This window comes from Salarias fasciatus, chromosome 8 (genome assembly GCF_902148845.1).
Source record: "Salarias fasciatus chromosome 8, fSalaFa1.1, whole genome shotgun sequence".
NCBI classification, from domain to species: domain Eukaryota; kingdom Metazoa; phylum Chordata; class Actinopteri; order Blenniiformes; family Blenniidae; genus Salarias; species Salarias fasciatus.
The window spans coordinates 11,537,983-11,558,604 of NC_043752.1; the positions used below are offsets into that span (position 1 = coordinate 11,537,983).

Consider the following 20,622-nt stretch of genomic DNA (forward strand, 5'->3'; position numbering starts at 1 on the left):
TTTTAAAATGTAGGCACAATTTATTGAACAGAATACAAAAGTGGTAACCACAAGATCAATTTGTAAACAACATTACAGCATTCTTACATCACAATGAAAAACCTGCATAAAAATACAGTGAATCACAGCCGATGGCTTCAAACCACAGCAGGAGTAACATCGAGTCCAGAGAGCCACATCTTAAATACATCATGTCTGATATCATTTCATTAACTTATAAGACGTTCAAGTCCCAGACAGGTTGGAAGATGTGTGAAATGTAAATAGATGTGGATTGGCAGTGAAATATGTCAGAATTTTTTTAATTTTTTTTCTCAATGAGAATTTGATGGCAGCTTTCCCAGAAAAAAAAAAAAAATCTGAGCAGAGGCCAAAAATATAAATAAGTGGAGAACCTGGAGAAGCATTTAGCCACCACATTGGCTGATGGGCTACAGGTTAGGAACATGATGGGGATTAAAAAAAAAAAGAAAAAAAAGAGGCAGCGTCTCCAATGTAGAAATGATGAGGTTTATCACGACGTAATCTCTGCAGAGTTTGTAAGATCTTCTCATGCATGTGTGGGGTTTTCTATGGATTTCTACAACAGGTTAATAATTAAAAAAATAAATAAAATCGATGGATGGAATATTTCTTGTAACATTTTCCCGCAATCTGTCAGTGCAGGCCACAAGTCTCCTCCAATACTCTCTGCATTCTGCTTTAATTGTTTTAATTTACAATTCACACGTCATCCTAACCTTTCTGGAACTGGGGTCAAATTTAAAACTCTTATGTGCAAGAATGTGTGTGAACTTCTTCCTTCCAGTTCAGCGTTTCTCGTCTTTGGTAAGTTCAGGCAGTTCAGCGACATCGGTGGCCGGACGGTTGTGTGACAGGTGGGCTGCAGGCGAGTTTCTGCAGGCTTCAAAAGGGACCATTCAGGTTGAGCTGGAAGAGGGGAAACTATCTGTTTAAAAAAAAAAAAAAAAAAAAAAAAAAGAGGAGAGATGGTTTAGGTGAAATGCTCGGGGCAAAAATTTCTCAGTAACTCGTGGAAACAAGCCAAACCAGTTCAATCAGGAAAACACGCGACCCAAACATGCGCGGAGGTTGTTTGAAGGTGAATGCATGTAAACAGTTTCATAACCGCCGGGACATACCTCTCAATGTGGGAGGGGCCCGGGGAGGTTTGAAAGTGCTGCTTTGAGCCAAAGTGTCCACAATCCAGCTGAGAGCGCTGGAGCAGTACTCCATCTGGGAGGAAGAGCGAGCGAGGCTTTGGATTATAACATCGACCCAACAAAAACAAAGCTGAACACAACACCAACTTCAGACTTCGTTTATAACATGTTGGAAGCCACAGAACTAATACTGCCGCTTTTGTTATTGCTTCTAATGACAGGGACAAAAAAACAACCAACATGAATAACTAACAAAAATAAATTAACAGGTAATCAAAACACAATTGAAGAGTTACAAGTTGTCTGGCATTTTGCTCCCATCCATGTCCTGAGTTTGGAATTTTAGAAATCTTACTCTGACTGAAGCACATAAAATAATAGAGTGCCGGATTCTGGTAAAGGGCTGGTAAAATCCAGGCACCACCACTAAAAAAAAAAAACTATTAAACAGTAACTAATTTGTTCTTTCAGTCCACACAACAGGGTCTTTTGTCAGAAAATGACTACATGCCAGGTGATTTCTTTCCTTTGATCGGAGAACAGAAACTCCAGAGGAAAGCACCTTGTTATGAGTAAGCACTTCTTTGTTTCCCGATTGTGACGCTTTCTCTTTTCATAACATGCTTACGCTGCTTTTTTTGGGAATTACTAGTTTTTCACAGCCGTTCCATAGATGCACAAAAAAAAAAAAAAAAAAAAAAAAAAATCAAGAACAATAAACCGTCTAATTTTACAGGCAGTGGAAAAAGTACCTCGCTCTCCAGAGCTCTGAGCCTGTGGTCAAAGTCTCGACTTTCACTCAGATGCTTAAGAACTCCATCCACCCTGAAACGACATAAACGCTCCATTCAGGATAATGATGGTGCGGCTAATAGACAGTTTCACTGATACTGTGAGGGAGAAGGGTGTGCTCACTTCGCAGACATCCGCTTGAGCCTCTCCGAGTCGCTGCTTTTCTGGATCTTGCTCTGGGCCGTCAGAAAGTCTTCCTTCTGGATGGTTTCCCACGTAGTCAGTCTGTTGGCCGCTTTGCCTCGTAACTGCAGCACTAAAGAAAGAAAACGTCAGGCTCTTTCACCCTCGAATAAGCTCTTCAACCATTCTCTAAATGTTGCGTTGCTGTTTAGATGAAGCTTAAGAGGAGGGTTAAGAACTGAGTCCAAGGAACTGAGGTGTTATTTGTAAAAATCCACATCATGTAGGTGCTTCAAGAGTTTGTCTAGTTTACAGAGTCCAGTTTTCTTTTTAAAATTCAGCTCAGCTATGGCGTGCAAAGGATGTGCAATAAAAGACAATTTTTTTCCCATAAATGACAATAATTCCGTGTATTTCGTTGAAATACTAACCAAAGTGGTGGATCTTGACAGAAGGCACCTTCCGAATGACCCTTTTGATGAAGAGGTTGATGTGTGACAGTATGATGAACGGCGGAGCGAGGGAGGGCCGCGAGTGGTACTGAACGATCAGGTTGTAGCGCTGGAACTTCCAGTAGACGTCGCTGTGCGCCTGCACCTCGGAGAAGGTGGAGCTGCGAAGACATGGGGGGGGGGGGGACAGATCAGCTGAGACGGGCACCGTTTCCAGGGGTCGGCGGGTCGCGTGGGCGAACGAATGACGTGAAGTTTCCTTTTCCTTTACCTGAACATGGCAATGAGCAGGTTGATGAGCAGGATGTTGGTGACCAGGAGGTAAATGACGAGCAGGATCACGACCAGCCAGTTGCTGTAGAGGGTCCTGCAGGGCTCTGCTCCGTCATTGATCAGCGTCACGTTGTCGGTGCAGGGCATATCCCAGTCCTTTCCCACTGCAATGGTAAAATCAAGACCGGCGTCGCGAGTTCAGGATCAAGGAAGCGACCTTTAAAGGGCTGATGAGACGAAACACTCGTACCGTCCATCTCTTCAACGGGGATCTGCCCAAAGATGTGCAAGTAAGGCCTGTAGAAGACTCTGCGAAATATGCGATCCAGGTGAGGGTCGTACGCGTAAATCAGAGCCTGATTCGCGACCCCGTACGCCATGAGCCATATGACCAGGAAGAAGAGGAAGAAGAACACGTCCTTCATCTGAACGGGAGAAAGAGAGGTGTTACTATAACGCAAATGGAACAACAAGTATCAAGAATTTAACTTGCATTGCAGGAAGTGATATTTTTATTGGGAAACTGTTTCCACATGAAGACATCAGAGGGAGAGGACATGGAGACGGAGGTGAACGGAGATTGATGGATGTCGTGCAGAAGGAAATGGAGATGGCTGGTGTAACAGTAGAGGAGGTGAGGAACAGGGTGGGGCGTGCACCGTGACGACCCCTGAAGGCAGCAGCCGAAATAGAAACTTCCTCACCATCTTGCCCACAATGATGATTTTGGGTCCGAGCTGCTTGTGAATGGCAAAAATGTGAATGAGGCGCAGGGTGAAAACCATGTAATCCACACACAGGACGTCCCGGCCAAATCCGTAGGACCATTCAAACATCCTGGGGAACAGACGGATTAATGAGGAAACATCGCCACCCAGTGGCCAAACCGGACTAAAACACCTCTTGACAAAATTGCTGTGATTTCTGTCAAATCCCCTGCATCACTGATGATTACTACCTGCAGATGAGTCCTATGATGAAGAGCGTGATGGCGGTGAGGTCACATTTATTCCACACGTCCTGAATGTACACTCTGAACCTCTGGCGCAAAGTCTTCGTCCCCACAAAGAAAGTCTTAGAAAAATATAAACAAACAAAAAAAAAAAAATCAACATCGCCGGTAAAGAACACAACGATCATTTGTCATTTTTCCGTCTCCACTCACCTCACGGATCTCCTCGCACACGATGGTGAACACCCAGAAGTAAAGCACGTACTCCGTGACGGCCGGGCCCGAGGGCGGCGGCGGCTTGAAGTCCACCAGCAGGACGTAGGCGAACAGCAGGAGGAAGAGGAAATACATCAGGACGTTGCCCAAAAACGAGGTGACGGGCGCGAACCAGAACTGGCGCCAGCGGGACACGATGAAGGGCCGTTTGGGCGGCCTGCGGGGCTGGGGCACGCCTGCGGTGGAGCGGCGGGACATGGATTAGTGGGTGATCGCTGTGACGGCTGTTCTGCAGAGCAGACAGGTGAAACGGGACTCGCCTCTGATGGTGGCCGTCCTGGGAGTGGTGGGCATTTGTGCGTCGGCTTCACTGAAACAAAAACATGATTTTAGAAAAACTGACACACTCTGATCAATAATTCAGACTTAATTGTGTCAAAAAGCAATTCATTCCGCTGTCAATAACATACTTCACTTATGTGTCACTGCTTCAGCAAATTTATATTATTAACACACCAATGGTGACGCCTGATCGGCCTCAACCAGGAGCGACTCATGGATAAGGCGAGATAGAACGTGGAAAGAAAAATAAAGAATTCCTCTTCGTTCCTATTTTGCAATTGAAGCTACAAATCCAGCATCTCCCATCACCAAAACAACACAATGAAACAAGGATTTTGAAAGGAAAAAAAAAGGGTGAGTATTACATGTGCTTGATGTCAGAGAAAGAGAAGACGGTGGTGCCGTACAGGCTGTCACTGTCCCGGCCCGGCCCGTCCTCACTGGGCTTCCCCTCCTGCTCCTGCTGCTGCTCCTCTTCGGACCTGTGAGGCGGGGTTTGACGCACACACAATCAAAAAAAAAAAGACAACAAAGTGACACACAAATAATACGTTTTTGCCGGAATCGGTCCTATTATATACATGCTAATGTCTAAATTCTGATATTATTTTGACGTATGCGTTTCTGATTTTACCTGAAAGAGATGAGGTTTGTGTAGCAGAGGAAAGGGCAGAAGAAGGTGAGGATGTGCTTCCACACTTCTGTGTTTCTCTTCATGTCACCCCACCAGATCTGGGACAACAGAGACTGGAAGAGAACAGAGAATCAGACCGTTTTTATCCATCGATTTCTGCGGTTTTTATCTGCTGGGCGGTTACACACCTGTACTCCATCATGGCTGAAAAACAGCCGAGCGTCAGCGCCCATGCCCATCTGCAGGCAGGTGGTTCCGCCCCAGACGGGAGATTTCCGGATCAGCAGCGTGAAGGAGCGGCTCTCGTTGCTCCGATAACAAGAGCCGAAGACGTCTGAAGTGAAGCAAAGCAATAAAACGATGAGAGGAGCCAGCTGGGAGATTTCCATTCGTCTACAGCAATGAAGGCACCAGCATCGATAGTAAAGTGTGTCATTCGTAACGCTAGAGTGTTTTTGTCCTTTAAACAAGCTTCAACACAGAGTTACAGCTGTCGCACATTAACAGATTACAGCAATCGGCTCGAATCTTTTTCTCTTTAACTGAAAGACGAATTTCTCACCATGAGCCAGATTCTCAAACCTCTGAGCCAGCTCCTTCATGGACAGTTTGGTCTCGGTCTCCACCTCCAGTTTGGACAGTTCTCTCAGTATCTTACAGCCGCTGAGCGCACTCAGCACGGACTCGCCTGCCTGGGAGAGACGGAGGAGGTGAGGACGCTCCAGGTTATTAACAGCATCAGGTACTGATAGAGCTGAGCAACAAGACTATTTCCTGATCGGAACCACATGAAAAAATATGAATTCTGCTGAACGTCAATATTTTTTCTGATAAGCACAAGTTACATTGTTTGGATAAGCTCCTGTTCCAGGATTTATCAGTCAGGTTCCTATGTTTTACTTGATAATGATCAATGCTGTGGTCTTTCAAAACACAGATGACAGTTAAAGGTTCGTCCACTAACATGATATCTGTATAAAATCCACATGCTATGTCTCTAAAGGTTTCCTTTTTATGGTTTTAATAGTAACAGCATATCTTAGCACTGGCAATTATTGATCTCTTCAAGATTTTAAAATGCTGGAATATGGGACACAGCAACCCATCTCACATTAAAGCATTATTATTTGAGGTTGTTATTAGAAAGCATAGGCTAAGTAGGCCAGGCAGATGTCTTTATGCGTCATTCTAATATATGTGCTTGGTCTTCGAATAGTGATGGTTTTATTTTATGCTTGTTCTGTTTTTCAAAGTTATTTTTTTGTACCATCTCCCAGAATAAAGTGGCCATCTCGCTGCGGTTCTGCAGGACGGCCCAGATGAAGAGCGAAGCCCAGGGGTAGAGGCAGCGCCTGTCTCGATAGAAACAGTCTCCACGCAGCAGCTTACTGACACGCTGTGAACAACAGAAAATAGAGGTTTTTTTCTTCTTTTTGTAATAAAACATATTTTTCTCATCAAGAAATTAAAAAAAGTACCCTCAGAGCTCTTCTTTTGGAAGTGATCATGTGCAAATCCAAAGCATCAAAGTAGAACGGCTGACAAACATCACCCAACAGCAGCTCCAGGACTCCTGACACCTGGAAACAGTCAATAAAGTAACAAACACACCACGGTTTAAATCACATAAACCAATTCAGCCAGTGTGGAGGATGCGTGATGAGCCAGATCTACCTCAAACAGGCTGATGTCAGTGGCTGGACCATTCTGCATGCCGTCCGCTGCCACTTTGGAGGGGGACTCCTGCACACTGGACGGCGAATAAGTGGGCCCTGCAGTTCCCAGCCTTTCCACAAGGCGGCGCTGAAGCAGCTGGTAGAGCAGCGTCCCGTCGGCCACAGAGCGGTACAGACTCTCCAGCCGACCATAAGTCAGGTAGTCCAGGATGTTCAGGCCGTTTTCAGTGAAAAGTCTCACAAACTGGGGTTTGTCGTTGACCAGGGCGTCTGTCATGGAGTCCTCCAAGTCTCTGTACTGGTGGATCGGATGAAAATGGTCTTTTTAAATCAAAATCTCTGCTTGTTTCTAAAGTGACCACGTCTTTTGTCCCTCACCCTCCAGAGGATGTCTCCGTTGAAGAGTTCGCTCTTGGCGATGTCCACCCTGTTCCACGTGACGGCCAGATTCAGCTCCTCGTTGTACGGGCTGGCGTCGACCGACGCTCGCTGCTTACTGGCTGAAATCCACCCGACACACACCCCGAAGAGAAACCTGGATGTGTTGTCACCGAAAACATTCGCAGGAATCATAACAGGGATTAGTTATCTCTACCTCTCACTAACGCTTTGAGCAGGACGGTGTCAAAGTCGTTGGGGCCCTCCTGCTCTCCGTGGTAGATGGTGATGAAGTCTTTGTTCTGGTAGATGCTCAGAGCCTAAAGATAAACAACAAGACGATCAGAAAGACACAAACAACCACGGGTTTAATGAGGCACAGTGAGAACACGCAAAACTTTCTTTTTTTTGTTTCTTTCATGCTGTGAGGTGACGGTGTTTACAGCTCCAACACAAAGCCATCCATGCTGCATTGTGACCGACTTTGGTTTTTGCATTGTATCAGCACTATGACAGGAAGTCATTTCTGCAGAATGCAATGTAATATGAGTCAATTACAAGCTCAAGAAATTCCAGTTATTGTAGATGGAGAACAAGAAAAAAATACTCATTGACGTCAGTTAATTATTAATTTTCAAAACTGAGGCGTTGAAATCAAGTCAACAAGTGACACAAAAACCTTTTTCAGACTGTGAATATTACACACTCCACCGCCGTGTCAGAATCGGTAATTGATGGGGTGTGACTCAGCCCGAAGGCCCAGACTTCTTTTGTGTCTGTTTGAAGTGTTCGGCTCTCACCCGCTCGACCAGTTTATCCGTCTCCGTTTCCAGAGGGAAGTATTTCTTCACCCGCTCTGCCATTCTGTCTTTCAGGTCCACGCTGGGCGCCACCTCGCCGTCCACCTCGCTGGAGGACTGGACGACCGGGACTGAGGACAGGTTCTCCAGGACGTCGCTCAGGAAGTCGGCCATGCCCCCGGAGCCGGCCAGCACCAGCCAGGGCATGGAGTTCTTCAGAGAGAGATCCACTCTCTGATGGATGATGGGAAAACGCGAGAATTATATTTTCACAATCCAATTTTTTTAAAGCTGGATTTTTTTTTGCATTAAACTGTACCTCTAGCATGCTTGCATCTCCTGATACCAGCATACAGAGAACGGGGATGTCAATACTTCCACTGCCTGTAAAAAAAATATACAGTTTTTTTTTTTTTTTTTGCAAAATCATTCTTTCATGCAGACTTGACAACAGCAATTGTAACAATCTTTGTCGCACAAAAAGCTGCGAGACGCAGCAGACAAAAGAAAGAATGCTCAGTGAATGTTTTGGACGAATCGCTGCCTGACGCTACACGCTGAAAACTCATGCAGTGGCATGCACAAATTGTTTACTGCCACAGTAAACGATCCGATGCCTGACCCCATATGCCCGTGCGCTGGTGGGAGATGTAGTCCTCCAGCTTGGCCCTGAAGCCCGTCTCCCCTCCCTTGTTGACCACGCTGCCGTCGTCCACCAGCAGGAAGGCCTGGTAGTTGTTGTCCAGGCAGCAGGAATCCCCGGCCGCGTTGCTGATGTAGTATTTTGCCGGAAAGCTGCCCTGCAGGGGGGAAGCGGGTGGATTATTTAACAGCTTCGAGTAACTTTAACATCAATATTCAAACACAAAATGTGTCCAACCTGAGGGTTGACCAGCTGCTCGCGGTTGTGCACGAGGCCCCATGAAGCAATGCCCAGCGCCACCACCTTGTTGAGGGACACCGAAGAGGCTGCGGTGGCGTGATCCCTCACCGCCTCCCCGACACATCGGCCCACGCCTTCTCTCAAGCCGGCCGTCAGGATCCACGCTCCTGGGAGGAAAAAATGTGATGTATTTAATCGCTTTAATGCTTCAACCTTTCCTGCTGTACAAAATAAACATGTGTGCTCTCTATTTACTTAACTCCACCCGTCAAACTCCATCCTACACACACACTCCATGTCTATGTGCCTCTAATGTGACCTATTAAGCTTGTTTTCAGAGAACAGAGTGTGACCTCAGATGGTGGGAGATCGGTATCGCCATGTGCCACCTGTACTCGGCCGAGCGGCGAGGAGGAAGCGGCCATTGTGGCGCCAAATTAGACGGCGGCTCGAGGGAGTCGTACGGTATGAAAGGACCGCATGTTGGAACAGCAGGATTGTTCCTGCTCCAACCAAAGCAGGTCGGTTCTGTTGTCTCCCAAGAGAACACCGAACTGCCAAACCAGCTTTCATTTTTACATAAGCGTTCACCAAAAAGACGCCATTTATAGGACCACTTTTTTAATCAAAATATTTACAGGAAGTAAACAAGAGCGCAACATTTTCTTTTAATCCTTTAATAATTATATAGTTAAGGCATTGTAATTATACTGTAATTATACCGTAATTGTATAAACAATAGTTGTCAGAGAAGCACCAGGACTCATCCCACAAATGCATGATCCTCAAAAATGTGGCATGAGGTAGAAGGAAACTAGAAGGTCTTTCTATGTACTGCCATGAATCATTGCTATACTATTTATTTTTGTGGCAACACTGAAGAAGAACTGCTGCCACACGCTGACTGGCTGCTTTCACGCTGTGTTCACCTGTGCTCTGCGAGGCCTTCACGAGTCCCTGCCGGATGACCTCCCGCACCCAGGTTTTCACCTTCGTCTTGCCCTCTCCCCCGACCACGGAGACCACCAGGTTGGGAGAAGGGAGGCCCCAGTGAGCGGTCATCAGGGTGTAGACCATAGACGGGGGCGTGTCCCATGACAGACGCAAAAACTTCGCATTCCAAGAGATAGAGAAAACTTAAATTTAGTCTGAGAAAATCCAAAAAAATTTAAGACAAAGAGGGAAAAAGACCCACATAGCTGTGCCTCTTGCTGGCTCCAGCAAACTGGATCTCCCCGAAGGCGTCAGTCGGGTACTCGGAGGAGTGCTGGGCGCTGTCCCACCGGTTCACGATCGCCGTGCCGAAATAGTCCCCGAGGGCCACAGAGCCGTGGGCGTCTCTCGACCCGCCGCACTGACACAGGGCGCCGTTACTGAGAGAGATGGGGAGCGAGCAGCAAAGGTGAAAGATTCATCATCATTAGGGGAAGAAAAAAAGAAGAAAATATAATAAAAATTGACACTGCGGTCACCATGGTGTTCACAGTACCTGGAGGCATTTTCCACAAAGGTGGTGCACACTCTTTTCTTGATGATTTTTGGGATCCAGCTCTGAAAACACATGTGCCAAGACAAGTATATTTATGCAAAATGTAAACCCGACTTCACTATTCCGTGCAAGTGGCTGCAGGGTGTAGAAAACTGTGCTCAGGTGGGAAATGTTAAGAGAGAAGCTAAACACTCCACTGCGACTTCTGACGCTCTGCTGCAGCGTCGACTCATGCTGGTAAGTGTGTGTAAAATACTGTGTGGATGTGTACGGACACGTGTCTTCAGAGCACATTTTATCTATAAACATAAGAGACAAACAGGAGCAACATGGAATGTGCACCTCTTTTTTCCACTCAATAATTCTCAGAAATATTGAGTTTCTCCTTTTCTTTCAGCGACATTAGTTTCAAACCTGCGGTCATTTATTCAGCTGAATATGAGGCCAATAAAGCATGAAGTCTTCACATAAAATTTAATAATCAACGTTTTAAGAAATCATTTCTCAGCCTTTTAAAATATCAGAGAGGTGAGGCTTTCAAAACACTGTCAGGTGAAGCTGTGTGAACAGGGTTAGATAAATATTGACTTGGCGGTTAGATAAGTAATCAAAAGAGAACACAGATAAGCATATCAATTACCTTTTTGGACATAGTCTCATCCTCTGACTTGGTGCACTCAAAGAACAGAAACTTTGCCTTATTTGCAGACAGGCCATGACCCAAAGAATGCAAATCCTTTGTGCTCAGCGATCATGTAAACCCAAAACATACATCAGCCTCAGAACACCATACACACATCAAATATGTGCTTGGCTTCTGATAATCGTGTTCGTCATTGGTAAAGCATTTTTGAGCTTACTGAAAACGACCTGTAGATAAAATGGAATATTATTTTTTGCTCTTTAATAGAGTTTTATATGGCTGTTTTTGGTTGTTTCCCATCACTTTAATTATTTTTCAATGCACTTTTAATATTTAAATTTTATGAGGTGGCAGCTTCAAATAATCTATTTGGATTTTTGGACCTTGTTGCACTGCATCCAATCAGACTGGCCTCAATCACACTGTTCCTCAGCCTTATTGTTTAATTAAATTGCACAAAAACTAAAGGCAGTTTTAGGTAGCTGTGCACTCGGAAAGATGCCAACTGGAAGATTCCCATTTCCTATGACATTTTCACATGACATCTGGCTAGATCACCTGCACAAGTTAACACAAGTAACATTGTCATCAACCATGAAAACCAACACCTGAAGTTAATGTCACTTCATGTGGTTGTTTATATATTTCAACTGCAATTAGTTGATTTGAACACCATAAACAGATAATAGCATTGGTGACTTCTAATACGCTTTATCTATTTTCCCGGTTTAAGTTGTGTTTTTCCCACTCGGAAGTGGTAACTTTCCCAATTACCCGTGAACGCGCTCCCCGTTTCCATTCCACGGCGGCTCCGTTCCATTCAGTTGTTCCAGCAGCAGTTTGGTGTTTTGGCTTAACTGGTATCCCTGTTAACTAGTGACTTACTTCCCTCAGCAGCTGTCAAAAAAGTACGACACTTCAACACTTCATTGTAAATATGGCTATTGGGCGTTAGCTGGAACAGCTACAGGTTTCTCTCGGTTTTTAACGTCTGCTGTTACTAGCCGCAACCACGGACGCGAAGTGTAGTCACTCGGTAACCGGGAAACCGGTTTATCCAAAACACTAGTCAGCAGCACCCTGCGAGTTGGCACAACAGAATGGATCGCGGCCAATGTTTAATTGGCCATTGATCAGCTGTTAAAACGCTGAAAACACATGACAGTCACACCGAGTGAGCGCGTCATCTTCTTTTAATTAAATTAGCCACAGGTTTGAGTGTCTAAAATACCGTATCACGTTACAGTAGTGTTTTTTTTTAGACTTTTCTTTCACTTTTATCGGCTTATTGTAAGCGCTGTGTAACTTCCGCCCGTCAAACAAGTTTTCACGCCAAAAACACAAGCGGAAGCAAACTATCCGGCCTTTTAAAGCACAGCTGTGCGTTTATCTGCTACTCACACGGTGACTTTGCTTCTTTAGCGAGCAGACTCGAAGCAGTGAGTATGACTATCTCCGGTATTTGGTGCGTGTTGGAGCATATTTCCACACACACACTCACACCAAGCCGCCTGACTCACAATTTCAGGAAACGACTGTGAGGCTCGACCGCTTTCACTTTATCGTTTCTTACTAATATCCCTGATTTAGCAGCTGCTGCTGCAGCCTGAGCCAAAAACAACACAACAGCAGCCCGCAGAGGAAAGTTTACCCACCTGGTCCTTCTCGGTTTTACTGATTTTTCCGCCTCCTCCTCCTCCTCCTCCTCCTCCTTCTCCTCCCGCGTCCCTCATTGTGTTTCTGTCTGTCCGCCTCTCGGTGGGCTTTTAAGGGGAACGACGTGAGGATTTCTTTCTGTTCATGTCCCACCGGTCCTGATCCTGTCCGACCCCAGCACTGCCTAAAGCCCAGTCCTGGTCCTGCAGGCACACAGGTGAGGGTGTGGCTCCTCAGGAGACAGACAAGTTGCAACCATCCAAACTGGTTAAAAAAAAAAAAAAAAAAGGAGGAGCCAGTTCATTCCACAGATATCTGACACACGAGCCAGGGCTGAGATTCACTCCTGATCAGAAACACATCAGTAATGCTTCACTGGAGTTACAGCCAGGTAAATTTAATCACATATTGCTTCACAAAGATATAAACTTATCAGAAATACTTTGTTGTCTTAATGTGGTTGTTGAATTTCATGTCTGAATCCATGATTACACCCAGATTTCTGGATTTATGTCTTGAGTGATGTGTAGTCATGATGAGTGTTGACCTTTAACCTTTGTTTAACCCCCAAAAAACTACCACAGTTAGATAGGATTTTTACAGTCTTGTATTTTTTTTCATTTTACTCTCACCATGTAACCGAGTACTTTAAAAATGTATAAATCACAAGTAACGACTAAGTACACCAACAATTTGAAGCATTTAAAATGTGTCTTAATGGAGAAATCTGAACGTGTGTATTGTTTATATCGTGTATCCTGGTAAAATGAGCTGAACGCCTCCCACTGACCATGTAACTCAATAGGTTCAAAGCATCCCTGAGTATTTCTGGAGGAATGTGCTTAATGTGAATATTTTTAACATGGCTTTACATCAGGATTAAGTAGAATTTAGGCAATGCAACAGTTAAGTTAGAATAGACATTGTGCTTAAAAACATCAGTAAAGAATAATTCTATCACCTTTTCAGATCTTGAGCAATCACTCAAGAACATTTTGTACTGATTCAAAATTTACATATTCATCATGCTACATCTGCAAGTTTGATACAACTGGGACTGAAAATACAATGTTCCCCCAAACCCTGCAGTTAAAACTGGAACTGATTGAGTGGGTAATTGCTAACCTTACACGGACCTCAAATTCTATTTTTTTCAAGTTGGTAATTTTATTCCTACAAAAGTTTTAAATCATAAGTCTCAGCCCCCTCATAGTTTGAAATATCATTAAGCCTGTCTGATCTACAGTACATTTTGAATCCCAGACATTTTATTCTTTTATTGATTAAGAAAATTAATACATTTACTTCGCACCTCGATTTGTTCGCAGAACAAATTTTAAATGTTATACACGGTATGTCTTTTTTTTCCCTGGGATCTGTTTGAATCAACATAAATTATTACTACGGTAAGTGCGCCCACAATTTGAATTAGCACTGAAATATTTTAAATTACATTTTGGGCATTTTTGGTTACAAAGCAAATTCCAATTATGTAATTTCAATTTACCTTATTGTTTGTCAGAAATGTGCTATAAACTTACAGATAAATGTATCTGAAAGCTTGTTGTTCAATTCAATCGACACCACAGTAGTTGCACTTGTGTTCAGATCTTTTCCCCTTCTACTCGCTGACGCTCTTCCTGTCTGAGTGATTTGAGGTGTAATGAAGTCAGAAAGTAAATGTTCTGAGGCCCCCGACGGCACACATTTCCAATCACTTGTGGTGACAGACAAGTGAACACAGCTTGCGCTCAGTGTAATTTGCTGCTGTTATTGCAGCCTAAAAATATCCCGGTGCCGTTTCCAGCAGAGCTAATGGGATGAGAGCGTCAATCAGTCTCACCACATCCAGTGATCCCAGGCGAGCGACGCTCACATCCATCAATAAAATCAAGGGTATCATTAGTAATGTGTTGAAGAGGGAATATTGCTGCTTCTCTCTGGAGTGCCATGTGTTTGTCTGCACTGTTATTTAATGTGACACTCGTATACATGTTTCTTACTTTTATCTTCTAATTTCTCTTGATCATAAAAAGGAGCAGGATTACTCTAATCACATAATCATATTAAATATTTATTGCACAACACACTTAAATATTGAAGAAATTGTTATTTAAAAAGCATGATGATGAAACATTTCACACATTCAAACATCCACATTCGTCGTGCTTGATAAGCAAAAGTGTAATGATGAGTACCAGTCAGTCAGAACACAAAAACTGAGATATTTGGTTGAAAACAGAAACTAATGCATGTCGAGAACGATTCAGATCTGTAGTTCTTCACCGGCGCTGCTCCTCCCGGGTCTATCTGCCGTATCCCTGAGGGTCTTTGGCCTTTTTCGACTCGTCTTTTCCGTTTGTTTTGCTGATGTGGTACAAAGTGTTGGCGAGGTTGTGGAGCTGGCATGTCCCGAGCTGGCATCCGCGCTGAGGCGCACGCCGTGGGCGCACTCTCACTGCCATGCTGTCCATGAGCAAAAATCAGAGGAAAGCAGGTTGAAGTTAAAAATCCAGATCCGTGTGAATCAAGCTTATTTTGCAGAAGTAAAACACTTTAAATTGAAAGCTTCAGTTCTCTTTAATAAAAGGAAGCACATCTTTAGAGCAGTGGTGCAAGTGGTGCAAAGCAATGGGGCAGTAGTTTCAGGGAGGGTGCAGCAGTATGAAAAATCAGGGAATAGTTTTTCTTCTTCGTTTTTGACAAACAAAAACATACTTAAAAGAAATGAGAATGGACTATTTTAAATGGTAATTCTAATTGATAATGGATCCTAATGGTCATTAGCAGTATTATCTTATAGAGTGGACACTATTAAGAAGTCCAGCGTTGAAACAAAAATTAATTTATTCTCCATATTCAACTGATCCACCGTGCTGCCATTCTGGGCCTCTTGCTGAAGAGGGGTGACCTGTCAGCAGAGGGATCCCCAACCCTCTGGACTCAGTCCTACTTGGTAAAATTATTACTCGGCTCCAAACAAAGCCCATGAGGAGCTGCAGTGTGATCGAAGCTCTATAAGAGGCAGGAGGGCCTCATCCTCCCGCTCTTTGAAAACCTCTGTTATGCGATCAACAGAAAAGTCTTGTTGTATATATACTGCAAAATAACCGATAGAAACCAGTCCAAAGTTTTCGTTCATAATTGTTTTTATACCTGTGTTTTAGAGCATCCAGGTCATCCTGTTGGAAGTCTGATTGAAAAGGGACGATCTTCACAGATGAAGCGCGCTGCTGCAGCATGCCCTCTGACCGGTCCACTGCTTCAGCCTGGACAGTGGCCTCTGGGACGACAGTGTCTTCTTCTGACCTGAAGGAACCAATTCAAACAAGGTATTAGTTAAAACGCTGAATTAGCATACTTATGGATGCCTGTTGGTGCTGGTCCTGGTTCTCCGTCCCGAGCGGAGCTTCGCTCTCACCTTGGAGTGGGTCTCAGTGGGGAGGCGGCAGTCAAGGACACAGTGAGCAGCAGCAGAACAGCTATCTCCATACCGCACCGGCCTTTAAGACAAAAACACATGGTTAAGACAAAAAACACCACTGAAAATCAGAAATATACATTCTATGATCATAAAACACATTAAAGATAGGAAGTAGTATCAAAACAGTGTAAACATGAGTCCCAGAAAACACTCACCAACAAAGTAATGCAAAAGGCTGCTGTGGCTTGTTGAGTAAACCGTTCGTGTCGATCCCGTTTGTTGGATGTCCGTCACCCCTTGCCCACGTCTGGTCCTTTATAGAGCGATGGCAGGGTGAGGGGGGCGTGTCTTCAAAGTTCTGCTCCCAGACCAACTCCCACACTCATAATTAATCAGCCGAGGTGGCGGTTTAATTCCCCTATTTACAAAAGCAGCTGTGCTAACACAAACAATCTTTGAACCGCAGCATCCAAACACAACGTGTTGCTGATACTTTAGGTGACCTTGTACTTTCTACATGTTTACGTTGATTCTTATGTTCAGCCTCGGCTCTGCCAGGGACCCCCCCCCCCCCCTCCTCCGGCCTCCCAGTTCACATCCTCCTCCATCCCTCTCCTCACTAAGTTCACTTGCTGCTGAGCAATTGTTCCAGAAATCACTCTTTCATTTCCATCACCTGCAGGAAGCCCGCTCGGCCCAAAATAACCCCGATTCTCCTCCAGGCTTTTCTTTATCGTCCCATTTTTCCTGTGCCTTTTTCCCTTGAGTCATTTTTGCCGTCACCGTGTTTATTCCTGAAATGTCCTTCGTTCACATCCACCTCTCCACCTACAGTGTTTGCAAAAACAAATCCTTGAAGTCACAGGTGTCTTTAAGATTAATCATGTCACTCAGTTATTCCCATGAAATCACACAGTGAAGGATTGATTTATTTGATTAAAATTAATCACAGACGCAAATGGAATAAGGAACTTTTTTTATCTGGCTCTGAAGAAGTCTACATGTTGGTCTCACGTGAGTACTACCTATTATTTGATAGCTGTTCGTCTTTTTATAACACAGTAAACCCTGTGGGAGTCCGTGTTAAATAAAAAAAAACCCTCCAGTCTTTCTCAGCCTCGATCAGCTTCCCAAACACATGACTCCCCCCTCCTGCCTATTGTGCACCTTTCCTGTGACAGCAGCCATCTGCGCTCCTTACAATGTCGCAGCCGTGCACTGAGTCACCAGAGGCGCGTGCACCAGAGAGCATTAGCAGTCAAATGACTATTAGTTTTTGCCGATGAATAAGTGTGGATCACACCGAGTGCTGATGCAGCCACGGGTGACGACGACCGAGACTACGTGCCGGGAGACAGCAGAGCTTCCCAGGAAGACCAGCTCCTGCTCACCTGCTGTTTCCCGGCTCGCTCCCAATCAGTCAAAACCTTTCGAGTGCACTCCACATCACATCATAAGACACAGCAGATCCTTTGCAATTCTCTAGAATATACTTTTCTTTGCCCTCAGGGAAATGAAATGCATACCAGTGCTGGGCAAATGATTGAAGCCAGAGTACAACCTGTACTGGACAAACACTGAACGAGAGACTGTACTTTACAGTTTGTGACTGTGTAACCTTCAGCGCATCTTATTGGACTGTAGGAGTAAACCTGAGCATCAGAGAAAACCCACGCATTCAAGGAGAGAATGAGGAAACTCCATAAATGCAGCGAATGACACCAACTAGACTTGAACCAGGGATGTTCTCACTCTAAAGGAAAGTGTAAAAAAATATCAATACTATTTACGGGCCACATGATACACTATATCATTTCACTAGAATGCATAACCCCGAGGCACGAATTAACTCTAGAACACAAAGAACTTGTTACACAGGGAAGTGAGTGTTCAGATATTCCGTCTTAATGAAATCTATCTTGCTCCATTCCAGACTGACCCTTCAGAGCTGTGAAGTGCAGAAGTCAGCAGTGTTTGGATTACAGGCAGTATATTGTGTCATTGATGCTGCCGCATATCGTCATGATGCTTGTCTGTGTCAGGGTTCAAGTGGTGGATTGCGTCAGCGACGGTTGTTTTGTGCCCCTGCTCTTAAAGGTCAGCGAGGGTCTTCTGTCTCCTGCAGCTCTGATTTGTTGATACCTTTCATCGAATTCACCCCGAGGCAAGAGGCCTTCCCTTCCAGGAGGGCCCTCCGTGAACACACCTCGTGACTTTTCTCCCACTCCTTCTGACGTAGCCGCATCCTGTTGTTGCAATCCGGCGGCCGCCGGCTGTCCACTTGAGAGTCCCAGGCCTGTTTCCTCTACCCACTGGGCACAAGAGTGAGTATCCTGCCAGGAAGGCCTGTCATTCACTCACACATTATCATCTCACAAATTTCATCTGTCAGGCTACGCTTTGTGTGTGAACCTCTTTCTGAGCTTCCCAGTTACCTGAGATAGTCGAAAGTAGGGCGTGTGAAAAATGATGAGAAAGTGATCAATCCTACACAGGAACTGTCCTGATTATAGCTAAAATATTAAGTTCTCCATTAGTTTTAATATACATAATGGGAGTAATTTTACTTATAATCATCTGAGTGGACCTAAACAAACAGCTCCATCTTGTGGAAGCAGACACTAACATCATTAAAATAATTGGAATGCATGAAATTACATTCTCATTTAGGGTTGATGGATAATTTCTCTAAAAGCAAACGCGCATGTTTTAAGCTGTCAACTGTCAGATGAAGCATATCGGTCTTAATAACGGCGAATGCATTTCAAGTCCAGCTCATCCATCAGTAGCTCCAATAAGATTACATAACAGCAAAAGAAGCACGATGTAAAAAATCTTGATGCTTATTTTAGTGTTTCCAGAGCTGTTAAAAGATTTGAGTTTGAGAGTGTTGAGATCGAAAAAGAGAGAGAGAGAGTCGTGCTGCACAAGTCTGGAAACCGATGAAAGGTTAGAGCGTTAACACTGAGAGGTATAAGCTTAGAGTCCATTAGTGGATTATAACCATAAACACTCCACGGCTCCTGCATCTCTCCTGGATTACACAGAGAGAGAGAGGGAGAGCGAGAGAGAGACAAACTGAGTGCATGACGGTGAATGAAAAGCAATTGAATTGAGTAAATTGACAGGCGAGGGCACATACGCAGAGTGTCAAACTCAGCAAGCTCAAGTACCTTCGGACCGCCGACATCGACCAGGACTGACCGCCTTAAGGTGCTTTGGTTACCTGCAGTATATCACCTGGCTGAGAAAGTGAACCACAAAAGGTAAATTAAGACAGATCAGCTAGATAGTTAATCTTTCTTCTAATGTCTTTTCTTTTAAATTTGGGAATATCCTTTATTTTATGTTGAACAATTTTCGTGTAAATTCTACAATTTACAGAAAATACAGTTTAGTTTTATTACATCAGAAGCATTTATTTATTACCAATATGTTGTAGTAGTTACAAAGATAAAATGATACTTAATTCAAAGTAATGTAATTTGTCTTTGATTTTGTATTTATTTGAAAATGTTCAGTAAAGACTGATTGATCCGTGGTGTATCTTCACATGTTTCACAATGCATAGGTTTTGTGACTGTCATCTTATTAATGTTGTGCAATTTTGATTTGGTTATGGCCTGGATGAGCTCTCTTTCATCAAGTGTGTGTGTGTGTGTGTGTGTGTGCAGGAAGCATGAACGTGGACGTGGAGGGGATTATCCAGTGCATCAAGCATGGTGATGAGGACGGCGTGCAGACGCAGCTGCAGGAGTTCAACAAACAGGTGCCTCTGCTCTGAAGACCAAACGTCCTCGCACAATGCAGCCTGGGACAGTTTGAGACTGTTTATTTGTTGTCATTTCTGTCTCTTCAGTATGCCCAGTGCTTCTTCTTCGATGCGGAGGAAAGTGAACGCAGGAAAGTGAGTGGGTCAATGTGTCTGAACCTGTTTACTTCGTAGACGTATCCCGCTCTCCGTATTTTTTTTTATTTCCCTCCCGTGTTTTTCAAAGCACTACGCCCCTCCATCTCATCCACCCACCCCCATCTCACAGTCTGTCTGTGATTAGTAATTCTGCTGTATCAGTCGTCCCTGATCCTCTCTGCTGGCGCGCTTAGACAGATTGAGAACAAGCAGCGTGTCTGAATATCTATTGTGCACCAGCGTGTCAGAGAGGAACCTGTGAGAATAGGCGAGGTCACACAGACGTCCCTGATTGTGATTTAAATGGACGCTTCCAGTAAATTATACAACGCATGCGAAACACTAACACACACCAGAATAAAGCAGCGGGGCTTGTAGTCTAGCAACCAGGACTCCTCAATAGAGCTGCCTCTCTTGAGGATTGCAATATTCACTAATGGAGGCCGTGCAAATTCAAGGTGATTACCACTGTAGGTATTAGCTGTAGGTAAAGCAATTTCCAAAGCATTTTATCTTTCACCATAGCTCCAAGTCATTTTAGATTAAAGTGGTTCATTATTGATTTAATTTTGCAGTTATTTTTAATTGCTGAATCAATTTGATCTTAATTGAATGTAATTTTTTAACCTTAGTGCCCATTTTGGGATTTTATTACAGTCCTGTCTACTCCATTTTCACATGTTTCTGTATCGATAAAGATTTGTTAACATTCACAGACAGACTTCTCTCTAAACCTGACTCTCCTCCCATGCTTAGGGATTCTCTACATGTTGGCTTTGAAAAGCAGCTGAATGATGAAACTCTTAGTTAGAAACT

The 20,622-nt window shown here is 44.2% G+C and overlaps 2 protein-coding genes across 8 annotated transcripts in view; one reads left to right on the forward strand and one right to left on the reverse strand.

Annotated features, from left to right (window-relative positions):
* On the reverse strand, positions 1-12,690 carry LOC115393025 (transient receptor potential cation channel subfamily M member 4-like). Of its 2 annotated transcripts, none has more exons than XM_030097775.1 (28): positions 12,472-12,690; positions 10,174-10,235; positions 9,880-10,057; positions 9,614-9,794; positions 8,682-8,851; positions 8,424-8,601; positions 8,121-8,185; positions 7,802-8,035; positions 7,219-7,321; positions 7,002-7,123; positions 6,622-6,921; positions 6,426-6,527; positions 6,215-6,343; positions 5,510-5,639; positions 5,136-5,281; positions 4,948-5,060; positions 4,721-4,795; positions 4,292-4,341; positions 3,969-4,207; positions 3,762-3,877; positions 3,508-3,640; positions 3,054-3,228; positions 2,802-2,967; positions 2,510-2,691; positions 2,079-2,211; positions 1,916-1,988; positions 1,143-1,236; positions 1-949 (listed from the first exon to the last, which is right to left on the reverse strand). In XM_030097775.1, the coding sequence occupies exons 1-28, from the start codon at positions 12,547-12,549 to the stop codon at positions 921-923; spliced, it is 3,756 nt and encodes a 1,251-aa protein (XP_029953635.1). In that variant the 5' UTR covers positions 12,550-12,690; the 3' UTR covers positions 1-920. The 2 variants fall into 2 exon arrangements, with proteins under 2 accessions (XP_029953635.1, XP_029953634.1); XM_030097774.1 differs by having other exon boundaries at positions 4,679-4,795.
* LOC115393026 (synembryn-A-like) overlaps positions 12,161-20,622 on the forward strand; it is a 13,870-nt gene continuing 5,408 nt past the window's right edge. The window contains exons 1-6 of one of the 6 annotated variants that reach the window (XM_030097776.1): positions 12,161-12,255; positions 12,588-12,689; positions 15,640-15,804; positions 18,136-19,162; positions 19,571-19,665; positions 19,756-19,803. In XM_030097776.1, the coding sequence (XP_029953636.1) occupies positions 19,576-19,665; positions 19,756-19,803 (138 nt within the window). In that variant the 5' untranslated portion in view covers positions 12,161-12,255; positions 12,588-12,689; positions 15,640-15,804; positions 18,136-19,162; positions 19,571-19,575. Of the gene's footprint in view, positions 12,256-12,527; positions 12,690-12,754; positions 12,864-15,639; positions 15,805-18,135; positions 19,163-19,570; positions 19,666-19,755; positions 19,804-20,622 lie in introns of those variants that run through there. The other 5 variants (XM_030097778.1, XM_030097779.1, XM_030097782.1 and 2 more) reach the window with 5 other exon arrangements.

Excerpts from the sequence above, each read along its gene's own strand:
- LOC115393025 (XM_030097774.1), bottom strand. The coding sequence starts at position 12,549 with ATGAGGGACGCGGGAGGAGAAGGAGGAGGAGGAGGAGGAGGAGGAGGC. Across the intron at positions 8,036-8,120 it reads GAGATGCAAGCATGCTAGAG|AGAGTGGATCTCTCTCTGAA; the intron begins GTACAGTTTAAT and ends ATCATCCATCAG. Across the intron at positions 4,796-4,947 it reads ACAAACCTCATCTCTTTCAG|GTCCGAAGAGGAGCAGCAGC; the intron begins GTAAAATCAGAA and ends CCCGCCTCACAG.